The 22,070-nt window shown below is 39.6% G+C and overlaps 1 protein-coding gene across 1 annotated transcript; it reads right to left on the bottom strand.

Moving 5' to 3' along the window:
• Positions 1–18,302: 18,302 nt before the first annotated feature.
• LOC139159594 (tigger transposable element-derived protein 1-like) lies at positions 18,303–20,158 on the bottom strand. The gene is made up of 2 exons (XM_070736897.1): positions 20,014–20,158; positions 18,303–19,720 (listed from the first exon to the last, which is right to left on the bottom strand). Exons 1-2 carry the CDS (start codon positions 20,156–20,158, stop codon positions 18,369–18,371), a joined length of 1,497 nt encoding a protein of 498 aa, XP_070592998.1. The 3' UTR covers positions 18,303–18,368.
• Positions 20,159–22,070: the final 1,912 nt, after the last annotated feature.

The following is a 22,070-nucleotide window of genomic DNA, read 5'->3' as shown; positions in this document are numbered from 1 at the left end:
ATAAAGCATAAAAAGTTATATATATGTATGTGTGTGTGTGTGCATAAATATATACACACACACATATATATATTATATATATATATATTTATATTTATATATATATATATATATATATATATATATATATATATATATATGTCACATGTTTAAGCTCAATTTGAAAATTAAGGGAGACTAGGATAGATCTATTTCGGCCTTATTTTGGCCTCATCAGCTAGCCATACCCACTGGGACTTGAACCTGCAACATTTGCCTTGTAAGGCAGAGAATTATCCTCTAGGCTACAGTATCCAATCCCTTCAGCTCTGTACCAGGGAAGGGTTACATTTTGTGTCGAATCACCCTGGTATATTGAATATATATATATATTATATATACACACATATATGTATAATTTAATAATTAGATTTGTATGCCGCCCTTCTACAAAGACTCGGGGCGTATATATATATATATATATATATATAGTGTGTGTGTGTGTGTATATATATATATATTTGTTTTCGTAAAGATTGGAACTCCAGCCTGAAGATGGTGAATGTGATTTCACCGAAACGTCGCATAGACATGCAAAACATTACACAGGGCAAAACCCGAACTCAGAACAATCTACATATATATATATATATATATATATATATATATATATATATATATATATATATATATATATATAATTTTCAAATTAATTTTCAAATTCAGCAAAAAAACATGTGACATATATACATAAAGATCTATACTGCATTTTCAAGTCAGCAAAAATATGTTACATGTGTGTGTGTGTGTGTGTGTGTGTGCTTATAATGAAAAGGAAGGGAGACCACTATATATCTATTTTGGGCATATATATATAGATATATATACACACACACATACTTTTTAGATACATAAAATGATCTACCTTGATCCAATATGAATAAGACAGATGTATTGACTCAGAAGAACTAGCACAGCCAAGGGTATACCATTTTAGTTTGCTTCACTTAGACACCATATTACAATGACTAATTATATCTTTAAACTTATTCTTTTTTTCCCAAAGTCTCATTCAGCTTCCTTCCAGATTGATGTACCATATTTACTGCTATTGCTGATTCTAACACTTTGTTCCATCTCATTAATTCAAAGAATAAGCGACTTCAAGGAATATCAGGAACATTATTAATCCAAAAACAATTTATCTCTGCTTAACCAATTATTAAAGAAGTTTTATTGCCTGAGCAAACTAAATAGAAAACCTGAAAATATCCAGACACCTTCACTATTATTGAAGTGGGGTTTTTTTAATGGATAAGGAGAACTGTGACTTAGTGGCAACATTGTTGGTTCCATGTTTCTAACTGTTTTTTACTTACCATTTCCTACCCATTAGTTTATCTTTTCAACACAATTCCTTTCAACACAAAATAACTCCTTTCCCTGAATTATTTCCATTATTATTTCATCAAAGAGAAAAATGAATGCTATTCTATACCAGCAATGTGCAAGGACCCGTTATTTCTGTTTACAAATCTGTGTAGACTTTCAGAAATAGTTCAATCCAAGATGATATAAAGGAAACAAAATACGCTTTGTCATAGCAATGGGATGACCTTTCTCACATTTCTCTCAAGAAAATATCAAGTTTAGGACTTGTTGCTTCTAGCAATTGGCAGAGGGTCATAATAATAGTAATAATAATATTTGTTAAATTCCAAAGGATACTACATGGAGGCTTGCCAATAAAGCTGTGTATAGTAGTCACATAGCTTTTTAAAAATGCTACCCACAACAAGTTTGTTCATTTGTATCCCACCTTTATTATTTTTACAAATAACTCAAAATATCGAACACATCTACCTTTTCCTATTTCCCCTTCAACAACAACTCTGTCTGATGGGTTGTGCTGCGAAAGAATGATTGCTCCAAGGTCACCCAGCTCTATTGCTGCTAAAATATTCATGCTAGGTTTCAATATGAACTACATATTGTGAAAATATTCCTGCAATTCTAGTTCTAGAATTAATGTAACTTAGTCTAATCTCAGTCTCTATTTATGCTGTATTTACAAACTATGGATTAGATTCAACTCGATTCTAAAAAAAAGAAATTAGATTCTAGAAAGCCATTTGGTTTTTATAAGAGGATAAAGTTAAATTATATTAATGCAACTGCTGTTTGATGTAGATACATAATTAGAGAAGACAGGGTTTTGTCAGCCTAAATCAATTTATCGCCTAGAGTGACATATGTGCATGTGGAGGTCAAAACAGGAAAGAAGCCAAATGTGTTATGGTGATCCAAGCTCCATCCTTTTTGAATATCCAAGTGTAAATGACATGGATACAAAGGGAATGGAGCTAATTTAGTTTGACTGAACTTTGTCTCCATTCATTATGTAGTTGGATTAAACAGCAGGTACATAAATAGTATCATATTAATAAAACATAACTTTACTGGCTTTATCAACCTTCAACTTGATCAGTAGAGTGCAATTATGCCCTCTTTAGTATGCCCTAGTTACAGATCAGCCTATTTTTGCCTATAGCTAGTCAGTCATGCATGCTTGATGCATATATAGTATTATTGACATGCTACTTTTTTTTTTTACTTGAGCAACTAATTGTAAGTCTTAAAAGCTATTTTCAAGGAGTTTTTTCCTGGCCAATAATGTAACCATTAAATATATATATTAAAAAATATTATATTCTGTTCTGTTCTGCTCTGCTCTGCTCTGCTCTGCTCTGCTAGGCTGTTCTAAGCTATGCTGTAGTATAGCATGTTCTACACATACGTTGACCGGATAGTACAAGGCGTTACATTACATGCAACACAAAATGTATTCATCTCTGAAAAGGCTGTATATAAAAACATATTCTGAATATATTATTCCTTCTATATATGTAATGGGAATTAATCATTAAAAATTTCAATTTCATTAGGCAAATTTATCAATTAGAGATTAACTGTTTCTTTTCCACACCAACCTAATCTGTTTGGTTTACGATCTTTACTCTTGCTGGTAGATGGCCAACCCAGGTTATGTCTGCACTGAAAGACATTTACATTCAGCTTTCCAAAATGAACTTGTCTTTTTATTAGTATTTCCTTCGTTAAACTGTCTATGACATGATTTACTCTGATGCATGAAATAGGAGAGCCTTAAATTAAATCCAGAGGATTAGTGCTTTACAATTTACAGGGCAGGCAATTTTAGCCTGGCTTACACTTCATATCCACTCAATTAACCTCACAGAGTTTTCAAACAAAAGTCAGTATAGCATGCATCATTTGAAGGGGGCAGGAAAATGCTGTTTCTTCTCCTCTCAAGGCAAGCTGAATCCCAAACTAGAGTTTGAAGTGAAAGAGACAATAACCATAAAGTTCAGAGTCTATTATTATTACAAGAAGCCTTATAGGATTATGTTATAGAATGCTTAGAAATGTAAATAATCTACCACTGTAATTAACCTAAAAGCTAAACAAATAAAAATACTTAAGCACCATACATATATATTAGTGCAAACCCTTAATTGGAAAATTAAATTGAAGCCATTCTATTGCTCTCATTGGTGCCATGAAAATATTCATTTATATTTATTTATTATTAAATTGATATGCCGCCCATCTCACTATTGAGCAAGTCTGGGTGACTTACAATATCATAAATCACAAAGTCAAACAATTAGAGCATTAACAACATTAAGCCCCCAAATTAACAAGAAACTGAATAAAAAGGAATCAATATGTAATAGAGTGGAGGTGGGATTATCTCCTAATCTACCCACCACCTCTACGATAGAGGCCCCAAACCATGTGGCAGAACCAGGTTTTTGTGCCCTTTCAAAAGCCAAGAAAAGGGGCACATTTCATTTCGAAATGCACAATGTTCCCAAGTATTGGAACAGAACAGAAAAGGCTTTTTTTCCTGGACCTTACCAGCCAAACATCCTTGGACAATGGGGTGCACAGCATGCCTCTTTTATGGAGTGAGTATGATGGGCCAATCCCATTGGACACAATTCTTCAGATAGTTAGGAATGAGGTATACGATTTTTTATGGGCAAAGTTTAATTGTCTGACAGTTAATACTTTTATACGTAAATTGAGTCTAAATTAAGAAAATAAAATTTTCTGTTGAAATATATCTACGGTATAACTTGTGAGTGGTGAGAATTTTTTTTATTTCTGCAACACTTACAGAAATGAAGAACAAAACATAATAGAAAGGAAATATACTTGTCTGTATAAATGGAGCTGTTTTATAATTGAAAAAACCACAGTTTTCTGAAATGGCAGCAATGTCAGAAATAGTGGAGAAACTATAAGTATTCCATGTGAGTCAAGAACACATTGTTCTTGATTGGCATGGAACATTTCAGGTAAGGCCTACTTACATTGTTACTTTCTCCCTTATTAACTCTGCTTTATGAAATTATGTGGGCTGGAACTCCATTACATTGACTCCAATTCTTTCTGCCTTGTAAGGGTAAATAACTATAATATTGTTTTATTTTGAGTTGGTGAAGGATTAAGGAGTTTCTACACGGCATGTTATGCAAATGAGAATTTGAATTTAGTACAGGTAACTTTTGCAGAGTCCAAGGGAAGTGTTCTAGAAACAGATGTTCATTCTATCCTTGCTACAATTTATCTTGCATGTATTGTCTTGCTGTAGTCAGTCAGTCAGTCAGTCAGTCAGTCAGTCAGTCAGTCAGTCAGTCACTCACTCACTCACTCACTCACTCACTCACTCACTCACTCACTCACTCATGTTTTCTATTTACTATAGCCGTGATGGCAAACCTATAGCATGTGTGCCACAGATAGCATGCAGAGCCATATCGGAGGGCACAACAAACTTTGCTAAGTTTCAGCTCCAGTGTACATACACACCCAGGCCAGCTGATTTTTGACCTCGGAAAAGGCCGTTTGTCCTCCAGACACTTTAGGGAAGCTTCTTTGAAGCCCTGGAGGCAAAAATAAAAAAAATTAAAAAATCCCCCAATGGACAAAATGGATCTTCAGAAAATGCACTTCCAGTTTGCCAATGTGCTGTTTTGTGCACTCCTGAGCGTTCAGGGAAGCTTCCTGAAGCCCTGGAGTGTAAAAACCTCCTTCTGCAACCTCATATAAATAGATTACAACTGTCCAACCCTATATATAGCCAGTAAGAAATAGCATTCAATGGGCAAAAAGATACAGTGATACCTCATCTTACAAACGTCTCATCATACAAACTTTTCGAGATACAAACCTGGGGTTTAAGATTTTTTTGCCTCTTCTTACAAACTATTTTCACCTTACAAACCCACCGCCACCACTGGGATACCCTGCCTCCGGACTTCCGTTGCCAGCGAAGCACCCATTTTTGCACTGCTGGGATTCCCAAGAGGCTCCCCTCCATGGGAAACCCCACCTCCGGACTTCCGTGTTTTTGTGATGCTGCAGGAGAATCCCAGTAGCACAAAAACAGGTGCTTCGCTAGCAATGGAAGTCCAGAGGTGGGGTTTCCCAGCGAGGGGAGCCTCAGTGAAATCGCAGCATCGCAAAAACACAGAGATCCGGAGATGGGGTTTCGAGAACTTCGGTGTTTTTGTGATGCTGCGATTTCACTGATGCTCCCTTCACTGGACACCTCTGGACTTCCGTTGCCAGCTAAGTGCTCATTTTTGCGATGCTGGGGATTCCCCTGTAGCATCGCAAAAACACAGAAGTCTGGAGGTGGGGTTTCCCATGGAGGGGAGCATCAGGGCAATCCCAGCAGTGCAAAAATGGGCGCTTTGTCTGGCAAAAGGGGTGAATTTTGGGCTTGCATGCATTAATCGCTTTTCCATTGATTCCTATGGGAAACATTGTTTCACCTTACAAACTTTTCACCTTAAGAACCTCGTCCCGGAACCAATTAAGTTTGTAAGGCAAGGTATCACGGTACTTAAGTTATTCTATCTTTGTTTCTGGGGGTGGAAAATAACCATCAGAGTTAGTGTTGCTCAGTGTCATCCTTGGTGTTTTTAAGATGTATGGACTGCAATTCCCAGAATTTCCCAGGTAGCATTTTGTCCACATGCCTTAGATCAAGAAACAGATGTCTGGCTGTTGATAATCTGCCCAATTGTTAAGTCTATTTTTAGACATATTAAAACTGGTGGCTGTTATCCCAGTAGAGGTACATGAATTGCACAGTTGTATACAGAAGGACACAACAGTCAGGTACATTCTATGTACCTGACTGTTGTATCCCAGAAACCGCCAGGACTGTCTTGATTGGCTCTGGGCTCATGCAGGAAATGAGCACTACTTTATGGCTGCCCCATCTGACAGCTGGGTATAAATAGAACTATCATATGAAGCTAAGGTAATTCTGTTACTATTTGGTTCAGCTGTTCTAGTGTTTCCATGTTACCACCATTGGCTCATTAATAAAAGCTTTTAAGGAAGATTGCTTATGTTTGCTTTGTAAGATCTAGCAACTGGCTATGAGGGTGAGATGGATACCAGCCCCGTTAATGAGATATCCTAAGAACTCAACCAGGGTCACGCTTATTTTGCACTTACTACATTTTAGTCTCAGCCCTGCCTGGCAGAACCTTAAAAGCATGGCCTTGAATTGTGATAGGAGTTCCTGATCATTAGATGCTGACACCAATACATCATCAAAATATGGTGTCATGCCAGGCAGGCCAAAAAGTAATCTTTCCATAATGTTTTGGAAGAGGGCAGAGGTCACATATATGCCAAACTGGACATGGCAACCAATAAAGAAGCGCCCATTTCTTGTGCGATCCCAGAGCCAATCAAGACAGTCCTGGAGGTTGCCAGGACACAACATCCCTTCCCACCTGGCTAGCACAGATGTAATCCTTCAAATACAAAGGATACCTGCCCAGCCATGCTTCGTCACTCCACTCAGCTGCAGAGGCACCCTTCGTATCTGAAGGATTACATCTGTGAGAGCCAGGTGGGGAGGGGTGTTGTGTCCCGGCAACTGCCGGGACTGTCTTGATTGGCTCTGGGTTGCGTGTGAAATGGGCCCTTCTTTATTGGCTGCCCATCTGATAGCCGGGTATAAATAGAACTGTCAGATGCAGCTGAGGTAATTGTGTTACTGTTCGGTTCAGCTGTTCTAATGTTTCTGTGTTACCACCATTGGCTCGTTAATAAAAGCTTTTAAGGAAGATCGCTTATATCTGCTTTGTGAGATCGAATACTGACCTTCTATATGTAATTTTAATGAATGATCCCATTTTATATCTTTTTCAATTTATATTTTCTATAAATGGTTATGGTTTATATACCTCTGTAATTTCTTATAATCTCCTTGGTAACATGCTAAAAAGGTTTAGAAGCTGCAGGCTTCTCCATAGGGGAAATCTACTGTATAACCAATAACAATTTAAGTTATCCTTTTTCTTCTTGAATGTCCTAGAATTGTGTTTTCAATCTGAGCAATTTTAAGATGTGTGGATTTCAACATGTTGGCTAGGGAATTCTATGTGTTGAAGTCCACTCATCTTAACGTTGCTGAAATTGAAAAAAACACTGCCTTACATATAGACATAACACATATAAATAACAATGTTGTTTATTTTAAAATATTATTCCCTCTTGCACATTTAGTACTGCAAGGCTTATTTTATAATTAAGAACTAAATCTTTATTATCTTTATTATTTTTTCTTCTTCTTAAGCATAAAATTACCAGCCTGTAGCATAGATCAATATTCTCAATGTCATGAAGTTTTCTCATCTTAATTTTTATTTGTTCCTCTATTTTTAACATGTGTTGAAACTTAATAATATCTAAAATCTTACAAGGAACAAAAAAGACTAAAGAGTTTTTTAAAAAAAAAATTCCATAGCAATTTAGAAAAGTTTCCTATTCTCTTCTTTTTAAAAAACTTTTAAAATGCTTACATTAGTAAATAGTTTACTGGAAAAGAGTGGCTGCTTGTGACAGGAAACCTCATTTGACTGTGATCTATTTAGCAATCTAACAGTAGTGTGCTTCTTAAGTTCAAATAAAAGATTTGTAAACCAGTCCTAAAACTTTATTATCAGGGCAAAACATCAAGCACATTCATCACAAAAGTGAAGTTCAACTATAGCAGGGTGTGAATCATTCTAGATTACCTATCTACTATTTGAAAGCCCAGCTACAAAATAGCTATAGTGAGAGATTAGCCTTCTCCAATTGCTATTGAATTTAAAAGGCTAGTCTGAAAAATAAGAGTGCATTCAACCTGCCCTACAGATGAAAGAGCTTATAAATCACAGAGTGGCTGTAGACTGTAAGGTAGGCCTGAGAGCCTGAATTACAGATGAGAATTACTTATGATAATTGTTTCTTTCTTGAGCCTGATTCATATATGCAAGTATATTATTTGATTGAAGGAATGGACTTCTTGGGAATCAGTAAGTTGCTATGAACTGTTGGACCCTCTGAAATGTTTGATCTATTGTGCTGTTTCACACATGCAAGCCATAAATTATTCTTATTCTATGCACAGCTACACTGAAAATGGGTTACTTGTACAGTCAGACCCAGGACTGCAGTTAAACATTCAGTAATATCTGAATTTGGAAATATTGCTTATATTTAGGGGTAATTTTGTGATTTGGTCTTATATATGTACTAAAATAGCAGAATCAAGTATTTGCCAAACGGCTGCTAACATGAATTAAGAATTTGTGCTGGAGACAGCACAACACTAGGAACATAGCCAATTTTTTTCTGCTTCCATTGACTTCATTATACTTACGCAAGATCAGCAGTGGGCTACTAGCTGGAATGCTAAATTGGGCTCGCCACTGCGGCTCGTAAGTGCTTGTGGGGCCAGCGCGATTTTGCTTCTGCACCTGTGGAGATGGCAAAATCATGCACGGAACCACAGGTGCGCCTGTGTTTCGGCAATTTTTTTTTGCTTCCGCGCATGCTGAAACAGCCCAATTTAGCGTTCCGGCTAGTAGACCACCGCTGTGCAAGATACACCGAATGAAATTATAATAATGGAATGAGCCAAATTATTCAAACAGAGCAGGGAAAGTAAAATAAGAAATTTAGGAACTTAAAGATAAGCCTTAAGATGTGAAGGTAATCTGTTTCTCAAGGAATAGTCTGATTTAATCATATAATTTTGAGCAGCCTAATGGATTTCATTGCATATTATAAGGAGTCAGGACGTGATATATTTCAAAAAATACTTTACTGATTTATATTTCTGCATAGTTTTCCTGCTGGCTTTAAAAACAATATATGCTGGTTAACATAGAAACTATGGCTTATTTACACTATTTTTCAATTTAATTGCTTTAAGACATTCAAAGTATTTTTGCAAGATTATGCAGCATTCTCGTAGTTACGTTATTTGTCTCTTGGAATCCTGATAAAATCAAAATATGTACAATGGCAGAATTATATGTGCTGGAAAAGGTAAACATAAATTGAAAATTTTCAAGCAGCAATTGCCAGTCAATTATACCACCAGTCATAGGCATCCAAGTATGGACTGCAAAAAGACAACACTGATAGTGTGGCCAAGTGATTTGAGCCCTCTCCTGTTGTGTGTACATATGTTGTTAATGCATGGAAAAGAGATAGGGAACTTCAATCATGCATTCTCTCTTATCACCTTGGCCTTCAAACAGATACACACAGATGCCCCTGCTACCACGTAAACATTTCCAAATAGTGATCAGTTTATTAAACTGATATTGTCCATCCTGAGCATATATAGTATCTGAAGAAGATCTGTTCAAGATCTGGTAGCTATTTGAGGTAGGACAGAAAATGGATTCCACAAGAAATACTAAAATTCTACTTATATAAAGTAAACATTTGTCAATCTATCAAATCTTTATGAGGGTCACAGATCAGCAAATAAAAGGTTGTCGCTATTTTCTCTTCCCTTCCTCTTAAACCAAAAAGCCTGGCCAATCTTGATTTTCTTTCTCATGCTTTTTTGTTTCATTTGGCTAAGCTAATGTGTTTCTAACAGTTGCTGAATACATTTTTCAAAGTATTAATTTTTTTCAGAAGGTACAAATTGCCAAAAACCTTTTTTCCAAATGGACAAATGCAATGCGATTATATGATTATAGAAATATTATGCTATAATGGAAAATAGCAGTAATGTGTTTATAGGGCATGGGTAGACTGTTATAAATACAACTGAGATTCCCCCCCCCTTTTTTTTTAGTCTTTTCCTTCAAGTGCAACTTCAGGGGGTTTCAGATCAATTGAGTGTTGATCCATTGGTTGGAAGAGAAATTGACAGTCTATTTTGTCACCCAAGCCTGACATTGCAATATAAACAACTGAGAGAATGTGACTAAAAATCCTTTTAAAAAAGGATGTTTTTAAAAAACTTTAAAAAGAAAAAGTGTGAATATATGGCTAAAACAGGAGTAGGAAAGATAGACAAGGTATAAAAATATTTTGAAGTGGAAGGAACTATATTAAAATAGTGTGTGTGTGGGGGGGGGGAAGTACAGCTACTTCTTCAATGTTTACCAAATGAGTTGGTCTTTAACAGAATAATTCCTTGCTATCTACTAAATTGAGAAAGTTTAGTTTGCAGATTTTTTTACATTTTACTCCCTACAACTATAATCTGACCTTCCCTCCCTCTCTGTATGTGTGTATATATGTGTGTATCACCTCAGTGACTGGATAATGTTTGTAAACTTAAAAATAACTTTCCATAACTACAGGTAGTCGTCATCTTACAGTTCCAAGTTGTGATGGAGCTGAAAAAACCTATGGCCATTTTTCACACTTACAACCATTGTACCATCCCTCACTGTCACATGAGCAAAATTGGATATTTTTCAATTAGCTCAAATTTATGATGGTTGCTGAATCTTGAGGTCATGTAATCTCCTTTTGTGACCTTCTAGCAAGCAAAGTCAATGGGGAAACCAGATTCACTTAACAATGTTGCTAACTGCAACAATTGACTTAGCAACAGTGACAAGAAAGGACATTAGATTGGAAAAACTCCTTAACAACTGTCTCACTTTGCAATGCAAGTTTTGGGCTCAATTGTGACCATACATTGAGAAGTGATGGGTTGCTCCCGGTTCAGCCCAGTTCAATGACCCAGTAGCTGCACGCACAGAACCATCGCACAAACACATAAGCAAACCAGTAGCAATAATATTTAGAATCCACTACTGAAGAACTGTAGTATGACTGTGCAAAGCATTCAAAAATATTTCATAAATATATTAATGTATGTATAATAATAATAATGTGTGTGTGTGTGTGTTAATTTCAATTTAAAATAATTGCAGCCATACATACATGCATGGGCTGACTTCACTAGTCATCCTCTCAGATAAATGGCCTCAGCTTTCCAGAAGGCCAATAAGGTGGTGGTAGAGCGTATCTCAGGAGGTAGCTGATTCAGAGAGACATGGCAATCACAGAGAAGGCTCTTCCCAGCCGACACTTTTTAGCTGATGTGACCGGAAGAAGACCAACCCTGTGGGATCTTACCGGCCACTGGGAGGTATGTGGTAGAAGGAGATCTCAAAGGTATACTGGCCCTGAGACATGTAGGACTTTAAAGGTAATAACCAACACCTAGAATTGTGACTGGAGATTGATAGGAAGCCGTTCAGCTCTCAAAGCTTTGATGTAGTGTGGGTGTATCTGGGCGCAATCACAACAGCTCACGCAGCAGCATTCTGGACCAACTGTAGTCTCTGAACACTCTTCAGGGGTAGCCCCATGTACAGCGCATTGTAATAATCCAGCTGTGAGATGATAAGGTAATTTTTATGTCCATCTCCCTTTTTCACATACCTTGGCTATCTTTTTAAAACTTTGTGGGTTACTTTACGGTAGTTCAGTTTTGGGCAGCTGGTGTACCAATTTGACTGTTGATGAGATTGATACTGTCTGATTTTCTGAAGTAACCAAATGATAGCCCGTCCTTGTAAATAAAATCCCATGCTGCTGGTGTCTACGGTGCAGCACTGTCACATTAGATTAAACAGCAATGTGTTTGTTGCCCTTTATTAATTATGATGCCTCCCACTGAGTCGCTGATTCTTTTGTTCCAAGGCTACTGTTTTGCAGAAGCTTAGCTTCTCTCAGAGAAGCCCATCTTGCTGAAAGCAGCTCATTAACTTCAGACACCCACTCATTTGGCCATGACAGACTTCCCTAAGTAACTTTAGATGTCTGGTAATAAAGTTTTATCTCTTTGCACAGTATCTCGAGAGAGTTTATCAGGCACATTTTTGCAGATAGAATTCGGAGTGCAAATGCTCATGTCACGAAACATTTGGGTACTAGGTGTCTACAAAAACCAAGTCAATAATAAGAAGCCAGCCTTCCAAAACAGATTTGTCCTGATATATAGAGAGAAATAAGTAATGTAACATTGTCTAGGGAACAAATCATTAATAAACAAGTTTTCATTGATTTTTCTCTCTCTGCTTCTCTCTGACTTCACTGCACATTTTTGCCATTCTATCTTAAAGGCAGTGATGAGAAAGTTGGAATGGTAAAACTGCTCTCATGATTTTTTTCTCTGCTCCTTTCTGCACATTTGGGGGGAGGAGGGAGATATTATCTGTTGAGTTGTGTGATAACAACAGGAGACAGACTTCAAAGTAACTTCTTTACTTGGCAACTGTTCAGAACGACCAGCAGCTTGCAGTCTGAAAGCTAGCCCTTTTATAGGGAGCTGTCAGATGCACCAACCTATAGTGTTTGAGCATTATCCCACTCAAATACTGGACCTGGGTGAAACCATGTACAACTGTTAGTACATAACACCCGTCCCTTCCTGGATGGAATAATCCAAATGGCACACATAATCACAGGTAGGCAGGGCATTTAGTAATCCTCCCTGACTTGCACAGCTCAGTCTGGGTGAGACAACAGCCTGAGCAGAGGCTCCTGAAAGCTTTCAGGTGTGGGCTCTTTGGATTATGGAATCAGTTTGTCATGTGATCGTGCTGGACTCCTGGTGCCTCGGATAAGTCTTCCGGCTCCATTGGGTTTGAGTTAGTCTTGAAATCTGTAGATGGCATTGTCTGTTCCAAATAACACAACTCCATTTTTCCTTACAAAATATATTATTTATAGATTATAATTTACTTAATATTTAAATATTTTCTTCCAGATTTTATTTTTTGGTCACTTTCAATCATTTTAGTTTTGCCCAGTCTTTTTAAAAAAATGTCCTCAAAATTGGGCTTTAAATCAAGTTAAATCAAGTTTTATTTTCTACATGGTTTTTCAACTTACTAGATAGCCTATCTCTCCATTTTGAAGCACTTTTCTCTACCATTGAATTTTTAACTTTCTTTTTCTAGGTCTTTAATTTGTCCAAACACTCACCAGCTTCCCCTCTCTCTCCAGCACATACTTCGATCTTGTTCCCAAGATGACTCACAAACTCTTTAAGCAATCCTTTTGTTTGTCCCCTCCACAGCCAGGATGATAGCAGGTTATCTTCCACAGCTGTCAGCTGAGATGCTGGTGTAGATTCCTTGGGGGGGTTTGCACACACTCCCAATCCACTAACCAGCGCCTCTCTTTGTTTCCTTCCTTCCAGGGAGGTTCTGATCCAGTACTAACTTGTTCTGGGTCTCCAGGCGGCAGGGATTTGGGGTTCCCCTGCAAAGTGCAGGGAACTCTGTGCCGCTGTGGCATTGACCACACGCCTAATCCTAGAAGGGAAGTCCTTGATGGGGTTTTTTTCCAGTTCTTTCAATCGTTTTCTTCTTCCTTTCTGTAAGGATTGGCATTTGTTACCTTTCCAATGAAATGCAACAATAGGGAAATGCATTTCTGATTAATGCTTTAACACTCTAGACATTCGTTAAGATTGTGGACTTCAACTCATAGAATTTCCCATGCTGTCTTTAAAAAGTTCCAAGAAAATGTCTATAGTTACTATAGTTACAATTTTAATAAATGAAGCACAGTAAAATGTTTTCTCCTAGCTATTTTTTTTTCTTTGCTGTTAACTCTGATACATGGGGAGAAAAATCCTAATAAAATAATTTGTGCCTGTGAAAGAAGGAAAAGAATATACAAATATGCATTTAAAAGATTGGACTAGATCAAAGGCCTGTCACATGTGGCTAATTTGATGTAAATGAGAGCTCACAAGCAGAATTATACGGTTTACCGTATTTTTCGCTCCATAAGATGCAGTTTTTTTCCTCCCAAAGTAGGAAGAAAAATCAGCCCCGTCTTATGGAGCGAAGATGCAGGCAGGGAGGGGGGGGGGAGGCTGCGAACTCGGAAGCGCCATCCCGCCGGCTGGCTGGCTAGCTGCTGCCTGGCCCCCTCCCTCCCGGAGGAGGGTCTCCCTCCGCACCACCAGCGGCGCTCCCCCCGCCAGCCAGCCAGCCAAGCCCTGCGCCCGCCAGAACCGGCTCCTCACTCTCCCCCCACCGCCCGCCGCGTTTGCAGGAGGTGGGAAGGGTCGGGCGGCCCGCCAAGGCCAGGAGAGATGCCGCTGCCCCCCCCTTCCCTCTCTCCGCCCGCCGCTGCGCCTCCTTGACGCCGAGAGGAAATGCCGGCAAAGGCTTTTCTCAGCGGAGGCCGGCGAAGGCGATATTCAATGTCGGGGGCGCATCGGCGGTTGCGCGCGCTCCCTATCTCCATGCTAGCCCACTCGGAATATTCAAAATAAGAAAAGCCTTTGCCGGTGAAGGTTTTTCTTATTTTGAATATTCCGAGTGGGCTAGCAGGGAGATAGGGAGCGCGTGCAACCGACCGTGCGCCCCCGACATTGAATATCACCTTTGCCGCCGGCCCCGCCTCTCCTACAACCCCCTTGCTGAGAGCCCAGACGAAAGTGCTCTCGGCAAAGGTGAGGCGGGCAGGGCGTGCGCGCGTCACCGCTGAGAAGAACGGAGAGAGAATGAGAGTGAGTGAGAGCAACAGACAGCAAGATAGTGAGAAAGAGAGAGTGAGAGAAAGGGGGGGAGAGAGAGAAAAAGAGGGAGAGGGAGAAAGAGAGCGGGAGAGGGGGGAGAGATAGCAAGAGAGGGAGAGAGAGAAAAAGAGAGGGAAAGGGGGGAGAGAAAGAGAGAGGGAGAGGGGGGAGAGATAGCAAGAGAGGGAGAGAGAGAAAGAGAGAGGGAAAGGGGGAGAGAGGGGGGAGAGAAAGAGAGAGGGAGGGAGAGAGAGGAGATAAAGGAAGAGGAGAGAGAGAAAGGAAGAGAAAGAAAGAAAGAGGGATAGAAAGAGAGAGAGAGCGAGAGATGCTCAGTGAGCCTTTCTTTGAAGTTGCCTTTCTTTCTTTCTTTCTTTTTCTCTCTTGCTCTCTTGCTCTTTCATTCTTTTTTCTTTCTCTTTCTTTCTTTCTTTCTCTTGCTTTCTCTCCTTCCTTCCCTCCTTCCATTTCTTTCATTCCCCCTCTCTATTTTTATTTCTTTCATTTTCTTTCTTTCTCTCTTGCTTTCTTTCTTGCTCTTTTTCTTTCTCTCTTTTACCTTCCCTTCCTCTATTTCTTCTTTTCTTTCTCCTTCCTACCTTCTTCTCTCCCTCCCTCCCTTCAGTCCTTCCTCTCTTACTCTCCCCTTTCATAAGTTTCCTTGCTTCCTTCCTCTGTTCCTGTTCCTTCCCCCTTTCTTTCTTTCTTTCTTTCTTTCTTTCTTTCCTTCCTTCCTTCCTTCCTTTCCTCCCTCCATTTCTTGCTTTCCTTTTCCTTCCTCCCTTCTTTCCTCCCTCACTCCCTTCTTTCACTCCTTCCTCTCTTCCTCTCCCCTTTTTGGCTCAAAATATTTTTTTTCTATTTTCCTCCTCTAAAATCTAGGTGCGTCTTATCAGCAGGTGCGTCTTATAGAGCGAAAAATACGGTAGTTTTATCTTTCTGCTTTTGTTTTTCATAAGCAGGTATTTAAAATCCTGTGATGTATCATGTGCAGCTTTTATACTAAGTAGACAGTTGCCTCAAAAACCTAGCTCAGGAAGAATGACTAGTCTACAGTCATCCAGTTGGCTTGGTGCCTAAGGTAGGTTTAGAGACATCATGATTAAAGTTATGTGAAAAATGTTCATAATTTATTGAACATAAATAGTAGAACTATATGGAAAGGAATAAATTAATTTTAAAGATGAAAATATACAGTATAATATTTTCAGATCAAGAAAGCATATGTACGTATTATTAATAATAATACATATTATTACTATATAAATGAAAATAATTATGCCTAGGCTTAACCTGTATAAACCTCTCTAACCTACCCAATTAACTTCAGAGATCCTGCTTCGTGATCTAATATTAAAATAAATTAGGTTGACAATCACAAAGGAAAGGATATTAATGTTGATCTTTACATTTTGGAAATGATTTGTGAAATAAACCTGTAGATGAATTATCAAATATGTATGGCTTCAACACATAGGATATTTTGTGCAAGCCAAAAAAAAAGAACTTTCTTGATACTGCAATTCAGTTTTTAATTTTAAAAATAAACACAGAATTGTTTTTATTATTCAATCTTATTTCAGCCTAGGAAATAAATACAGTGATTAAACAATTTCTTCCTTAAGCAAGCTGGTGTGCTGATTTGGACTTTGTCCTTCTGCTCTCAGACCTAATTTAATCTGCTTTATTTTTTTATTGGTATCTCTAATTCATATTCTCAACTTTTATTGGCAAAGATTGGGGTTAATTGCTGAATATGACTATGTCTTCTTTGCTGTTATCATTATTAAATCATTATTCATCTTTCAAGGTGGTTAAAGAATTAAATGTTGACATTTATTCCTACTTCAGAGAAGCTCATGTGTTTGAATATCTCTTCTAGACTAAGTATAGTTTTAGTGAAATTGGATCACTTGTCAAATTCCTTTTTACTTATTGATAGTGGCAGATTTTTTCATTTATATGGATGGTAGCTATGGCCTTTGTATATTGATTTCAGGAGGCTGATGTAGAATGCCCCCTTCTCTCTGTAGGGTTTTGAATATACCTTTTAACAGAATAAAACCTTTTTTTCAAAGTAAGGCAAGTGACATTTGATAATTTGCTGAATCACTTGCACATCATCTACAGTGATAAATCCATTCTGGAAACCAGCTTGTTCTTCTAGTTGGGTCCAGTGCTGTTTCAAACTGTTAGGGATTAATTTGTATAGTACTGAGGAATTTGTCATCCTTAAGGTAATTTATATATTGTTTATTATATATCTTTCTTGTATGTGATATGATAATGACTTTGGCAATAATGTTGTCAAGGTTTGGGGCATTTTGCTACCACAAGGTTTGAGAATACCACTTCCAGACTTGTTTAAAACTATGAATAGCATTGTCTACTTCTGTTGGAATTGTGTAATTCAAATACAGTGATCCCTCGGTTAGCGCGGGGGTTACGTTCCAAGACCTCCCGCGCTAACCGATTTCCGCGTTATACTGGATGCGGAAGTAAAAACACCATCTGCGCATGCACGCCCTTTGTTCCATGGCCGCACATGCGCAGAAGGTGGAGCGACGCAAGTTCGGAGGCTGGCAATGCAATGGTGATTTTTCCGGGCTCCTCGCCGCTACCCACAGGGCAGCGCTGGCGGCAATGGCAATGGCAACCCTCCCTCCTTCCCTCCTTCCCTTCTCTCCCTCCCTCCTTCCCTCCTTCCTTCCTCTCACCGGCTTTCTTGGGGCAGCGCTGGCGGCAATGGCAATGGCAACCCTCCCTCCTTCCCTTCTCTCCCTCCCTCCTTCCCTCCTTCCTTCCTCTCACCGGCTTTCTTGGGGCAGCGCTGGCGGCAATGGCAATGGCAACCCTCCCTCCTTCCCTTCTCTCCCTCCCTCCTTCCTTCCCTTCTCTCCCTCCCTCCTTCCCTCCTTCCTTCCTCTCACCGGCTTTCTTGGGGCAGCACTGGCGGCAATGGCAATGGCAACCCTCCCTCCTTCCCTTCTCTCCCTCCCTCCTTCCTTCCCTCCTTCCCTTCTCTCCCTCCCTCCCTCCTTCCTTCCCTTGTCTCCTTCCCTCCCTCCCTCCTTCCCTCCTTCCCTTCTCTCCCTCCCTCCCTCCTTCCTTCCCTTCTCTCCTTCCCTCCCTCCCTCCTTCCCTCCTTCCCTTCTCTCCCTCCCTTCTCTCCCTCCTTTCTCAAAAAGCACTTAAACTGTAACTGTACTGTACTGTGTAATGACAGAATAAAACCCCCCAGCCCTCACCTGTGTTTGAATTTCATTCATTCACTCAGTCATTCATTCATTCATTCTTCTGTACAGTATGTACAGTACTGTGTGCCACTCAGTCCCAACACTTTTAACCCATAAATTACCATTTCCCATCCCCTTAATTACCATTACTGTACACATTGAATAAGACTCTTAAGTTATGAACAATAACATATTTATTTACATTTTTTGGGGTGGGGTGGGGGTTAGCATAACTGGGATAACTAGGGATCTTCTTCTATCACCATTTCTACAATGGACGCTGCAGGTGATGGTGTGACAGACCTCTTGGTTTTTGTGACAAACATGGTCATGGGCAGTTGTTGGCGCCGTTTCTTTTTCTGGCCTAACATGGATCTGTATGGTGCAAAGATGTTGTCAAGGGAGGCGTTAAACTGTATAGAGCGAGTCATGTTGGGATCCCAAAGTTCCACCATGTGTTGCAGATGTGCAGCAGTTCTGTTCAGTTCTGCAAGCCGCTCAAGCGTTAGGCCAACATCTTCTTCTTCCTCAGCTTCTTCAGCTTCCGCTTCCTCCTCTTCTTCACTCGCTGACCTGGTCAGCTCCTCCAGATCTTTGTCTGTCAGCGGTAGGCCATGCTCATCAAGCAAACCATTGACTTCCTCTGGTGTCATGTCAACGAAGCCTTCTCCACCCAGTGCCTGTGCCAGCTTCACAGAGGTCTGGACTGCAGCATCTTGGATTTCTTCGGGAGCAAATCCCTTGTAATCATGCACCACTTCTGGCCACAATTTCCTCCAGCAGGCATTCATTGTCTGTGTCTTCATATCCATCAAGGCATTCTGAATGTTCTTCAGACAAGATGCAATTGTGTACTGACGCCAGTAGGCCTTCAATGTGAAGTTGTCATCAGCATCCATTGCTTCCACGATGCTTCCAAGAGAATTGCGCGTGTACAGTGCCTTAAATGCACGGATAATACCTTGATCCATCGGCTGGATAAGCGATGTGGTGTTTGGTGGCAAGAATTCAACTTGCACCCCATCATGTTCATGGTCCAGGTGATCATGGCCGCCAGCATTGTCCATTAGGAGAAGCACTTTGAAATTGAGTCCTTTGCGAGCCAAATACACCTCCACCTGTGGGATGAAGCACTGATGAAACCAGTCCCGCGTGAGGGGTTTTGTAATCCATGCTTTAGGATTATGCATCCAGTACACTGGCAATGAATTCTTGTTTCTGTTCTTGAGGGCTCTTGGATTTCGTGACTTATAGATTAGCCCTGGCTTCAGCAAAAAGCCTGCTGCATTCCCACACATGATCAAAGTCACTCGATCTTTCATGGCCTTAAAGCCAGGGGCTTTGGCTTCATCTTGCATCAAGAAAGTCCTTGAAGGCATCCTCTTCCAGAACAGGCCTGTTTCGTCCATGTTGAACACCTGTTCTGGAAGGTAGCCCCCTTCTGCAATTAGGTCTTTAAACGTGCGCTGGACAAAGTTTTCTGCTGCACCTGTATCTGCTGAGGCAGCTTCTCCATGCAATGACACACTCTTCAGGCCATAGCGCTGTTGAAATTTCTCAAACCACCCTTTGCTTGCTGTGAATGTGGCTGGGGCTGAAGAAGCAGAAGAATGACAGGAAAGGGAGAGAGAAGTGACTTGAATGAAAGCATACAGAGTAAATGCCCACCTCCTTCCCTCCTTCCCTTCTCTCCCTCCCTCCTTCCCTCCTTCCTTCCTCCCTCCCTCCTTCCTTCCTTCCCTCCTTCCCTTCTCTCCCTCCCTCCCTCCTTCCCTCCTTCCTTCCTTCCTCCCTCCCTCCTTCCTTCCTTCCATCCTTCCCTGCTCCTTCCTTAAAAAACACTTAAATACAGTATGTAATGACAGAATAAAAAACCCCAGCCCTTACCTGCGTTTCCCTCATCTGCATCGCCTCCTTCTGTGTCTTCAAGACGGTTGTACAATTGCTGGTCCTTGGTCCTTATAGTGTTGGTATCCAAAGCAATGCTCTTTTTGCGGCAGTCTTGTACCCACAGGGACAAAGCAGCTTCCATCTTCATAAGCCGTTTGTTTCTAGGCGTCACCATTCTTTTTGCAGCCTTGTTGAATGCCATCAGAGAACTTTGCCTTATCTTTTTCTCGTCCCCCCGAATGGTTCGCACACTCGATTCGTTGATCCCATACTGCCGACCAACATCTGCATAAGAGCGTCCCCCTTTCAGCATGTCCAAAATGTCAATTTTCTCTTTAATTGTGAGTATCCTCCTGGTCTTTTTAGCGTCGCCGCCTCCACTCCGTGTGCAACGTTTAGGAGGCATCTTCCAACAAGTCTGAACAAGTTCCAACAGTTGCAAAGCTTTTTTTTGCGTTTGCAACGATTGGTTGAGATTTTGGCCAATCAGCAATCAGTATGACGTCATCGGGCGGGAAAAACCGTGGTGTAGGAAAAAAAACGCGGACTTATTTTTTAATTAATATTTTTTGAAAAACCGCGTTGCAGCGTTTCGCGCTAATCGAGAATGCGCAAATCGAGGGATCACTGTATGTGATTATCCCACCGTATTCTGTTATTAGAAGTCTGAACCATTCCGAGGTTTCTTGCTGATTTTTTTGTAATTGAGTGGTCTGATGTCTTAATCTTAAAGATTCATTTCCAACATCTAGTTCTTATTTCCTCTTTTCCAGCCTTTTCTTCTTTTTAGTGGATGACTGCTTTATTTCTTAATATCTTATTTCAATAGCTTTTTAATGATCTTGTTTTGTGTTTTCTACAGTGTTTCGGGCTGATTGTTGAAATTTCTATACTCTTTATTTCTGTATCATCCGTTTAGTCCCTTTTAATAATTTGCTTTCTGGATTATGTTTCTTGGCACTATCAATTGGATTGGCTGTTTGTAACAGAATTCCAGAGGTCAAAATTGGGCTTCAACTAAGTTCTCATTGTTCAATTAATTGTGTCTATTGAAACGATTTCATAATTGTCATGCTTCCGACTCTTGCTTATTTGATAGGTTTTGCAGGCTGCCACATTTTGCAGACATTGTCTCCTCTTTGGTGCTATTTAATGTGTGCATACCAGTTAACTGTTACTATCAATATTGAATCAGATAAAACCAGCATTCCATTAAAAATGAATAGGTTATTAAACAAAGTGTAATCCATTTCTCTGGTATTGCCATTACACTTTTTTCCAAATCCATTTTTCAATATGAATTCATGATGAAAAATATGGGGTTTTTTTCAAATCTAAAATTTCCAGTTATTATTATAGTTGTTTCCTCCCCCATAATTCCATTTATATCATAACACATTTTGACATGCTTATTCTTCTGACTCAACAGACATGTAATTAATTTTTAGAATTTTTCTATTCATTACTGCAATTTCTTTTTTAAAATATTTATTTATTGCTTTGTTTTGTTGATGCAGTAAATAATTAATCTAGTGCACTTTTTGTCTACTATCATTTACCAGCACTAAAGTAAAGTGGCCAAATTTGGTGTCAATCCCTTTATATTTAATATCACATAATCTACTGTATTCCCCTAAAATAAGAGCCTTCTTATATTTTGACTCCCGAAATATGGCTTTATTATTGGGAGAGGACTTATTACTTTTGGGGTACAGGAGGTGGGGCAGGCCATGAGAGTGCTACTTACTGAAGCTCTGTAGAATCTCTCGGCTCATCTATTTAGGGAAACACTTTGTAAAGTACAGAAACTCTTCTCACTGTGAGAAGTTGTCAATTGGTCACCCTCATGAGAAGAGTTTCTGTACTGGGCAAGGTGTTTTACTTAACAGACCAGCCAAGAGATGCCACAGAGCTGCCATACTCCAGTAAGACACACATCTCATGGTGGGGTGTAGTTTGGGGGTGACAGGTCAGGTAAGGGATGGGGCAGAGCAAACCCTGAGAAATGCATCTTACTGGAGTCTAGCAGCTCCATGGCATCTGTTGCCTAGTCT

This window comes from Erythrolamprus reginae, chromosome 2 (assembly GCF_031021105.1).
Source record: "Erythrolamprus reginae isolate rEryReg1 chromosome 2, rEryReg1.hap1, whole genome shotgun sequence".
NCBI lineage: Eukaryota > Metazoa > Chordata > Lepidosauria > Squamata > Dipsadidae > Erythrolamprus > Erythrolamprus reginae.
This window is presented reverse-complemented; position numbering and strand designations above follow the sequence as displayed.

Bases quoted from the DNA above. Each gene is read 5' to 3' on its own strand.
- LOC139159594 (XM_070736897.1), bottom strand. From the start codon at position 20,158: ATGGAAGCTGCTTTGTCCCTGTGGGTACAAGACTGCCGCAAAAAGAGC. The intron at 19,721-20,013 runs GTAAGGGCTGGG...CTGCTTCTTCAG, and splicing joins TGCAGATGAGGGAAACGCAG to CCCCAGCCACATTCACAGCA.